General features: G+C 34.0%; 2 protein-coding genes across 2 annotated transcripts in view; one reads left to right on the top strand and one right to left on the bottom strand.

Moving 5' to 3' along the window:
- Window positions 1-4,831: 4,831 nt before the first annotated feature.
- LOC110646425 (magnesium dechelatase SGRL, chloroplastic) lies at window positions 4,832-7,515 on the bottom strand. Its single transcript, XM_021799855.2, has 5 exons — window positions 7,220-7,515; window positions 6,019-6,195; window positions 5,733-5,891; window positions 5,393-5,539; window positions 4,832-5,230 (listed from the first exon to the last, which is right to left on the bottom strand). The coding sequence occupies exons 1-5, from the start codon at window positions 7,379-7,381 to the stop codon at window positions 5,111-5,113; spliced, it is 765 nt and encodes a 254-aa protein (XP_021655547.2). The 5' UTR covers window positions 7,382-7,515; the 3' UTR covers window positions 4,832-5,110.
- A 1,976-nt stretch (window positions 7,516-9,491) lies between these two features.
- The window catches only part of LOC131171149 (BTB/POZ domain-containing protein At1g21780-like), a 2,382-nt gene continuing 1,991 nt past the window's right edge, over window positions 9,492-9,882 (top strand). The window contains exon 1 of the mRNA XM_058130612.1: window positions 9,492-9,558. Coding sequence (XP_057986595.1) covers window positions 9,492-9,558 — 67 coding nt within the window. The remainder of the gene's footprint in view (window positions 9,559-9,882) is intronic.

Below are 9,882 nucleotides of genomic sequence, written 5' to 3'. Positions count from 1 at the left end.
TGTCTTAAGCAGTATCGATGATGTCCATTAGGAGGCTGCCACCAATCTTGCTGCATTGCTTTTTTTATGGCAATATGTCTGTCTGATATAACACAAATATCAGAACGATCAGTCACAAACACCCGTAAACAAGACATGAACCAATCCCAATTCCTTGTATTTTCACAATCAACTATTGCCCACGCAATAGGAAAAATATGGTTATTGCCGTCCAGTCCCGTAGCACAAAATAAACACTCTTTGTACTTTCCATATAAAAATGTGGAGTCTATAAAAATAACTGGCCGACAGTGCTTGAAACCTTCAATTGTTTGTTTGAATGCCCAAAACATCCTATCGAAAACCCAATTCTCGGGTTTTAATTTATTATTAACAAACAGAGGGTCACCTTCAATCAAGAACGAAGAATCGGGATTGTATTTGCACAACGCAAGCATGAATTGACGCAATCTTGTAAAAGATTCCTCCCAACCACCAAATATCTTAACAACTGCATCGTGTCTAGCCTTCCACATCTTCCGATAACTCGGCATATATCCAACCTTATCTTTGATTTCTGCTTGTAACGCAGATATCTTCATATTTGGCTGTTCTCATACAATTGCTAGGATGAAATCAGATATAAATTTGCTATCCAATTGCCTATGATCTTGTGAGCTTGATGGATTAAAACATGTATGGGGTCCGTTATATCGAGTAATTTTCCATATATCAGATCCTTCCCGACGAGATGCACGCATTCTCCACTTACAATTGTTGTTTCTATATTTGCACCTTATAGCATACGTTTTGCTCTTTGTCTCATCATAAGAAAAGTCATGGTGCCTAAGTAAATGATATTCTTTGGCAGCTCTTTGGACAACCTCTCTAGACGGAAATGTCATTCCAACTTCAAACTCATTCGATGGATCCCACATTGAACTATATTGCGGTTTTGACCATGGATCAGCTGTTAGCAATGAAAAATCTAATTCACAGTAAGGTGGAGGATGGACAATAGGCATTATTGGGTTTGCAACATGAGTGTTATAGTATGAAGGCAAGTTGACTACTACCTCATTATTATGCTCAACATCCTGATTGAAGTCTGCCTCATCATTATCAATCCATTGTTCATCAGAATCCTCTTCATCGACACCATTATTGGGGCAATAATGACTATCAGAAAAGTATGATTCGTTTGAATCGTACACCCATCGACGTTCACAAATATCTTCAGATTCATTGATAACCCCCAAAACTTTATCCTCAAACGTATTACTATCAAGTTCAGATGATTGATAGCGTACAACTACCTCATCAGTAGTACCAACATTTGATGGTCCCGCTTCATTAACAACATTTCTAGATGCATCCGGTTGAAAAATATCAATATATAATTCTATCGATGACATACCTCCAATTTCATCAATAAAATTAAACATAATATTTACATCATCATCATTAGTCAAACCCATACAGTCCCATTTTACTGAACCATCTCCTTCAATGGGTTGTCTGAAAAAGATATTCGATATAAATTCACACCCAGCTTCAAGATCAATTGCACGTATTATTTTCATACCTAAAGTACCAAAATCCATGTGTCTACCAATGGTAATGACTGTTGATGAACCCCCATAATAGTCGCAGCCTTCACCATCAATAATAATTTCTCCATCCCAATATAAGGTAGCAAACGATGGATTTGACATTTTTCTGATTAAATAAGAATCCTAGTTATTTGAATGACACATAAGAAAAAGTATAATTAATAGTAATGCCTAACTTTGTAAAAAAAAAAAGGAATTCAAATAAATATGCAGTTTGGTTCTTTATTTCGGCCAAACCTATTAAATTTTTAATTCAAATCTAAATTTTTTTTAAAAAATCAAACCTAATGCTGCTGCGGTTTGATTTGATTCACCTAAGAAATTCTATAAGTACTCGGAAAAACAGTCCTGTTCACCTCATAAATTCAACTATATGTGTTGAAAAAAAATAATAAAATGAATCAAACTAATTTGGTTTTCTGGTTCGATTTATTTAATTATTTTTTGATTTTCTGAAATCTCATAATCGATTAGGTTAACCACAAATATTCAATTATTTTAATTTCTTTTATTTTTTTATTTTTGTTTGAACTATCAACTTAATAATATTCATTTATATTATATATATTCTCTACATTCTTTATTATAAAATATTATAAACACTATTTTGCCTGAAATTTTTTCTTCTTTCTATAGTTTTTACATTAAATATTTCTAATCTACATATTCAACTACTATATTTTAAAAATATATATATATATTTTACGTTTTAACTAATATAAACTTTATTTCGACTATTTATGGTATTTATTAATTTTTTTGTTTTTTAATTATATTAAGAATATAATATTATATTATCTCTTTTATTTTATTCTTTAATATAATATATTATAAACTAAATTTCCTATTATTTTTCTCTTTTTTCACTAACTTTTACAATTTTTCAAAGTATATATATATATATATATATATATATATTCCTTTCGAATCTTAACCTAGTACTAAATTTTTTTTCAATTAAACCACTATTTAGATTAAATTAACTTTTCCTATTATCCTTAAATTTCTAATTTACATTAAATTTATTTTCTTCCATAATTAAACTTTTTATTAAGAATATACTATTATCTTATCTATTTCATTTCATTCTTTTATATAATATATTATAAAAGAATTTTCCTATTCATTTATTCTTTTATATAAAATTTTATATTTTTAATAAATTTCATCATTTATCAAAATATTATACTATTATTGATATATATATATATATATATATATATATATATATATATATATATATATATATATATATATATATATAGTTAAAAATATTTCCTTTAATTTTTAACATTATCTATAAACTAGTTAAAAATTATAAAAATTAAATATATATTATTCAAAAAAATTCATTTGAAAATATTAATAATAAATCACTCATTTTTCTTCTAATATAAGACAATATCACCTAACATTTGTAAAATATTACTCAACAACTACGTATACATGCATGTATATTTAAACAAATATTTCATCAATTTTCTACAAATATAAATATATGAAACACTCAAATATTTAAATATAATATATATTTATTTCCTTAAAAAACTAAAATACGTACCAGCACAACAAGCACAACAAGCTTCTTGGTCCACCGAACACCTCCACCACCTGCTTCAACAAGCAGTTCCACGAGAAGGGAGAAGCAGCTTGGATATGGGAGAAGAAAGGGAGTAAAAGAGAGGGACGAATGAGAGAGACGAGAAAGTGCCGTTGGTGGTGTTTAAATCGGGGTTGAGTGGGAGCTTGGGACGCTAGTTAGAGAAGCGTCCTCCGTTCATTCTGGCTTGATGGGACGCGACGGGCACGCGACGGGGTTGCATGACCAGGCTGCTGCAGAGATTCTCTACAAAGAGTTTCTGCACGCTGTCATTGATAGCGTCCCGCACTTGGACGCTTCTCTCACTGGCGTCCCGCTCTGCTGCACGCTTCTCTGACTGGCGTCCGGGCTTCGTGGCACTCTGCACGCTATCGTTGATAGCGTCCCAGTCCTAAACGCTATCTTGACTAGCGTCTCTATTTTTTCCTCACCCCGTTTCGGTAATATTTGGATTATCAACCCTTTTTCCGTACTTTCGTTCTCACGGCACACTCCTACGATAATTAACCCTACCTTTTCTATGTTAGCTCAAGGCAGCAATCAAACTTGTGTGCCACGCTATGGCTGGAGGCCTGAAAGATGGCAAGATCTCCACTGTACATGAAATTTCATTTATGGTAGTGAGTGACCAGTACTAAGTACTGTGCTAGCAAGGACCACTACATCGGTTGCAAACTTGCAATATATGTACGGCATAAAAATGGTGTAGCAGTAGCAGTAGCTGCCAATTCATTTGTTTCCAAGCTTGTATTTTTCCATCTTAATAATGGTCTAACAGCAGGACTGTACGTAGTTATATATATGTACATCAGAGTTATATATGTACTTTTGTAGCCAAGCATGTTTCATAATCAAAATGATATATAATTCATTTTAGACTCGAATTTAAGACCTCACAGTTAATTATGTAGATAACTTCAATATCATTGAGTTAAAATCCATTAGTTAACGTTCTTTTCTCTTTCTCTGAAAGAAAAGTCTCTCATCTAGCTTCATGTAGACTGTCGGAGACTTTAATCTAGGTTTCTGTCCCTTTTTCATCTAAATTTACCTTGATCTCCCTTCCCCTATAGCCAATAAGACTTATCTTTGAAGTTGGGGCTATGGCTGTTACCTGGAAATTTCTAGTTAAGAAATTTGGTGGCAGTACTTATAAGAGATTTACCAAGTTAATGTCTAAAGGTAGTGCTTTCACTTTATCTATCTCTGTTCGGCCGCTAGATCTCAGATCCTGTGGTTTTAGCGAGTGCTTTGGCTCAATGGAAAAATGGAAGCTTATAACAAAAGTTTTCACCTCCTCCCTAGCTAGGTTGATGAGACAACCATGATTCACTTTGCTAGGTTTGAGTTTGATGTTTGTGCCCTTACTTGCAACATGATCTGTATTACCTAGTAGCACGGGAATATGAAGCTCATCCTCTTCCTCTTGCAGAGGTTGTTATGTTGTGCGTTAATTACTTTTCTTTCTGTGAATAAAAGTTTAGGCTGAGGGGAGGAAACTCTTCAATATAGGGCCAGGGGCATATGGATAAAATTTTATACCTTTGGATCTCTTGTATCCATAATTTGCCATTTTGGGTGATGAAATGCAAATCTTTTGATTGTTGTTCAAAAACATAAATGATCATAACGATATACATAAAAATAAACACAACAGCCATTGATAAACAAATGAACAAAATGATCAAATGTTCAGTTGTACAAGAATTGTGAATAATATTTCAAATCGAAACAAATGTGTTATTTGCAAAAGAATCAACTAAGCCCCCAACAATCATTGTTTTGATGCAACTTTAACTTATGACTTCCGTGTCTCACCATTAAGGTTTTTAAGTGGTTCTGTTATGTACGCCCAGCCTTCCTTTCTCTTTGGCCATGAAAATCAGCCATTAAGGTTATAAATTCTATGCAAACCACTTCAAAGAAGAAAGGCAAAAATAGCTTGGAAAATGGATTTTGGTCCTCGCCATTTTTTGGCAGGAGATGAACCATCCTTGCTTTCAGTTAAAAAGGCTTGAAAATGATCTCCCTGTCTTCCCTGGTAAATCAATGGATGGATCATCTTTTACTTATATCACAGGCAATTCAAATATAGATTATAAATTCAACAGCAAAAGGTAATAATTGATTATTGATACAAAAACAGTTATGTATTATGTGAAAAAGGAAGGTTCTTGTGGCTTCATGGGAAGGATTTTACCTTAGCAGCATCCTTGAGTGGCCCCCAACACTCCAGGCGATTGTACTTTGGTGAGCTAGAATGGAAATATACCCAAACCAATGCTTCCATTAGCTCAGGATGCTCTCTGAGTAGTACTGAATCTCCATGTAACATGGCTTCAAGTACCTGGCTTACGCCAAATCAAAGGTTCTAGCCAAGATTATTAATCCAGCCATGACAATTATCTCTAGATTTACTAGAAATTAATGGTATATATAAGCATGGAAAACAATGAAGAAAAATAGTCATGAAATCCCTCTGGAGAACTGATAGCAAGGACGTACAGCACCGAATGTACATTGTCAAGGAAAACACTTACCAAAGCCATTTCCTTGGAGAATATATGATATCTTAACTCAGCAGCAAGGTCTAGCATTAGATTGGGACCACTCACGTAGCAATGGATATGCAGTCCCAGTTGCCCCTCTATTTTCTTCCACTCAGCAACCACATCATCTTTGCTATACCACCCTCTCAACTGCCAGGTTCACAACAATTCCATCATCCAACATAAATTTTGGACATGCAAAGGCAGAGCACCACAATCATCATCAGGTATGCAAATTTGTCTTAAATTCACATTCTGCAAGCCAAAAAGCAAATACCTGATCAAGGTTGATTACATTGGAGATGGTCAAGGTTAGGTTTGCTGTGAAGTCACAGTGAGATAGGATGTAAGTTCTTGGGATAACTCCAGAGTATTCATTCATCTCTTCTCCCATTAAAACAACTTTTAGCTTTGAAGCCTCAAATCTTGCTGGAGGAACCAAATGCCTAACTGCCTAGTGACACCCAAATAGTATTAGTGGAAACCAATGATAATAACCACTGAAACTGTACCATACTTGTTCTAAAGAATAATCTTGGATTGGATGTTCATTCAGATGAGGATTGTGCATTTGTTGGTGATTCAATCATTTATGCAGACTGAAGAGGCCGGAATTTCCATTTCAACTATAAACTTGAAGCTTTAATGGGCTGCCCTATTTTTAGGCTCAAGCTGGGCTTCACTAGGTCCAAGTTGGGTCAGACAAAATTTTAAATTACAAAGAACAATAAAGGAATAGAATAGCGAAATTTGGTTCCTTAGAGAATTGGTGGATTTGATTCAATTTGAAAAATTAAAAGAAAAAATTGAATAAACTGAAATTTTCAGCAGATTGAAATCACCAGATCAAGTTAGGGATAAAAGCCAACTCGAATAAATGAAAACGAAATTTATAACAGACAAAATCAAATCAAATCAAATCAAAATTATTCATTTAAGTTTGGTTTGAACTTCATAATGGACTTGGTTTTTCAGATTTATTTCAGACTCAATTTCAGTTATATTTACTGTTTTAAACTCTAATTTAAGATATAATAATAAATTAAAAATAAATTATGCAGTTCAATTTAAATGTTTTTCTTCATTATTAATAGAGGCAATAGTTTTTTCCCCTGGGCCTTTTTTGCATTTAAAAAAAATCACATTGTTTTCTCCAATCCATGCATATATGAATTCAATATCCAGAAACCTGCTTTCCTATCTCTATCTAAAAAATAAAATTGATGAACAATATGCAATATGGAAATTTCACATAAACGTCCCTCATATGTTGCAGCAACAATCGAATTCGCAAGAAATTATCCAATAATTTACCAGAAAGCCTAAAACCCAACAGGTAGAATCTAAAAGAAAACCAGAAATCAACACGACCGGCAGTTCCCAGAATCCACAACCCCCTAATCTGTCTGCTAATCAAAACAAAAGACAATGCACTACATTGATAACATATATAACTACCAGTAGAAAGAAAAGGATACCTGAGAAACGAGGGTGTTGAAGGAAGCTCTAGTAGTGTTGGCAATGGAGGAAAGTAGAAAAGGTTTGGATCTTGTGGAAAGCTTGGCCATGGTGGTGTTGGTGATGGGGAAATCCCAGTATAGTGAAGGTGAAAAAGCATGGTAAGCACAATGACAGGCCATGGAACATCAAGTTCTTGCATTCCTTCATGTTTCACTTCCCAACCATTGTCTCTCTCCAAGCTTGAAAGATCGTGATGGATGTGGAGAATTGAGGCTCATAGCTCTGGTCATGTGGACTTGGATTCACGCATGGAATGTACCCCACAACTCCAAAAATCTTTGTCAAGCCATTCGGTCCACATAATATGCTGCCAATTTTTTCATTTGCTGAATTGAATGAAAAAGGGCAAAAAAAAATTTACAATTTTGATTGGTGATCCGCTATGGGATTGGACATTGTGACACCTCATCCACGGATTGAATTTTCGATAACTTGTGGATAATGATGACGTGGCGTCATTCTTGTCTGCAATAAGATTTTCAAATTGGGCTGTGAAATAAAAAAAAAAAATATTTGGATACATTTTTATGTAAATTGTTAAAATAAATCTAATTTATTTTAAAATAATTTAATAGCATAATAAAATTAAAAAATTGATATATTTTCATATTATAAAATATTAACATATAAAATTAAATTTAAGTAATTATCTAAAAATTATATATAATAAAATGCATATCTTCTGTAGTTTTATTAAAAGTATAAGTAAATTGACTCATATTGAAATAAATAGACTTTATTAAAGAGTATTCCATAATAAAATAAATAAATTAATTATTTTCAGTATGTCACCATAAAAAAAAAAAATCTAATTTTTTGTTTGCACCGATCGATCACTTATGTTAACCATTATTTTCACTTATTTTTAAAATTAATTTAATCACACGATCATGTTATACATGTACTTGTTATCTTTTAAAATAAACAATTGAACGTTAAACTCTTGAATTCTGATAATAAATTAGGTTATGAATTGTGATGACAAATTAACATCAAATTGTGTTATAATAAAGCTCAAATTAAATAGAATTTTGTTATAGTAAAATTTGCAAATTTAGGGCAAAACAGTATTAGAGAGTATATAAATTATTAAATGGGAGAAAACATATATCAGCAACTAATATTTAGATTAGTTGCGTGCATTCCATGAAGACACAGAGAAGAGTTGAAGGAAATTAGTTTCAAACAGACAGAGCGGAGCATCAGAGTAAAGACAACATGGGTCCTGAGGTGGGCTTTCGCTTCCCTGTGGCTTGACGTAGCTAGGCAGATCATTGAGGCGAACAAAACCGAGAAACAGAGATTTAAATCCAGGCATTGTAACTTCTGATCAATCTCTTCCAACTTTTGAAGGAGTAGCTCATCCTTCTCACACTCGTCATCGTCTGGGAAATGAGGAACATACAACCTCGATTCAGAATAAAATCGCTGCTTATATGTCATTTTGAAAAGCCAATTCATCGGTTGGATCTTATCCAATTTGGAAGGTGAGTGGAAGTTATCAATATCATCGTCAAACAATATATGGACTCCACACTTGACTATTGCCTTGCTATTGCGGATATTTCCTACTTCTTTAGCATGGAATTGAAATGAGGCCTCACTGATACGGCATTTCGAGTCGAAATCATATGCCGAATACCAAAGCTGTTGTCATACCAAGAGGTTTCCAAATTTAGGGTTTGGCCTGAGTCGGTTGTGAAGCAGCATTCACTTCCAATATCAATGAAATCACGAGAACTATAAACATGGGTTGCAACAACAGCACAAAAAGCGATATGAATGCAGTCACTAGTGTAACAATGCGGCTCGGCTCTCAACGAAAAAATCAGAGAAGATCCATTATTATTTTTGTACCACATCATTGGAGGAACTTGGCTTCTCGGGATAGATGCCTTATCCATCCATCGAATCATTGCCCCTTCGCTCTGTGCATTGAAAATCACAGTGTTTTATACATTTACCAGGAAATTTCTTTTTGTAATAACACATGCACACAAAGAGAGAAAGAAAGAGACCTGGGCAGTTACGCTGGCTTTCCATGGCCGTTCAATGCTTTGGAATCTCAGCAGTGCAGAATCCATTAATTTGCTACGTGCATTTGAATCCAAATTGATGCAATCACCAAGATCCAGCCACAAAGACGTATCCGTACAACCTTCTACCAGCGAAGTTGATACTGATTTCATAGATGTGCAATTGCTCGCCACTAAAAATATCTCACAGCTGATGGAAGCTCTGGTAAACATTGAAGTCTCTTGCTGTCTCTTAAATCAAGCTCGTGTAGCTCAGAAAGGTGTTTGATGCTTTCAGGTATACTCTTGAAATTGTTTCCTCCTAAAAATAATCGGTGCAGTGTTGATAAAGAGCCGAGACTGTCAGGAATTTCTAATATACCACATCCCTCTAGAGAAATCTGCTCTAGACTCGAAAGACCTGTTAATGGAGGCAATACCAAACCCTTACATCCACTGCATCTTAAATCCCTCAATTCCCTCAATTGATTGATGGAGCATGGCAATGTTAAAGCTTGCAACACCAGCCTAATGGTTTCTAGAAGGTTGATTTGACCAAGTCAGTTCGGCATTAGTTTTAATTGTTAATGCTATCTTAATGGGTT

Source organism: Hevea brasiliensis, chromosome 12 (assembly GCF_030052815.1).
Source record: "Hevea brasiliensis isolate MT/VB/25A 57/8 chromosome 12, ASM3005281v1, whole genome shotgun sequence".
In the NCBI taxonomy this organism is placed as follows: domain Eukaryota; kingdom Viridiplantae; phylum Streptophyta; class Magnoliopsida; order Malpighiales; family Euphorbiaceae; genus Hevea; species Hevea brasiliensis.
Note: the sequence above shows the minus strand (reverse complement) of the source record. Positions and strands in the feature narration are given on the sequence as shown.

What these genes read in the sequence shown, in the direction of transcription:
- LOC110646425 (XM_021799855.2), bottom strand. Translation starts at nt 7,381, where the DNA reads ATGGCCTGTCATTGTGCTTACCATGCTTTTTCACCTTCACTATACTGG. An exon ending in TCTCCAAGGAAATGGCTTTG is followed by an intron (nt 5,540 to 5,732) that starts GTAAGTGTTTTC and finishes GGCGTAAGCCAG; the next exon opens with GTACTTGAAGCCATGTTACA. An exon ending in CACTCAAGGATGCTGCTAAG is followed by an intron (nt 5,231 to 5,392) that starts GTAAAATCCTTC and finishes TTGATTTACCAG; the next exon opens with GGAAGACAGGGAGATCATTT.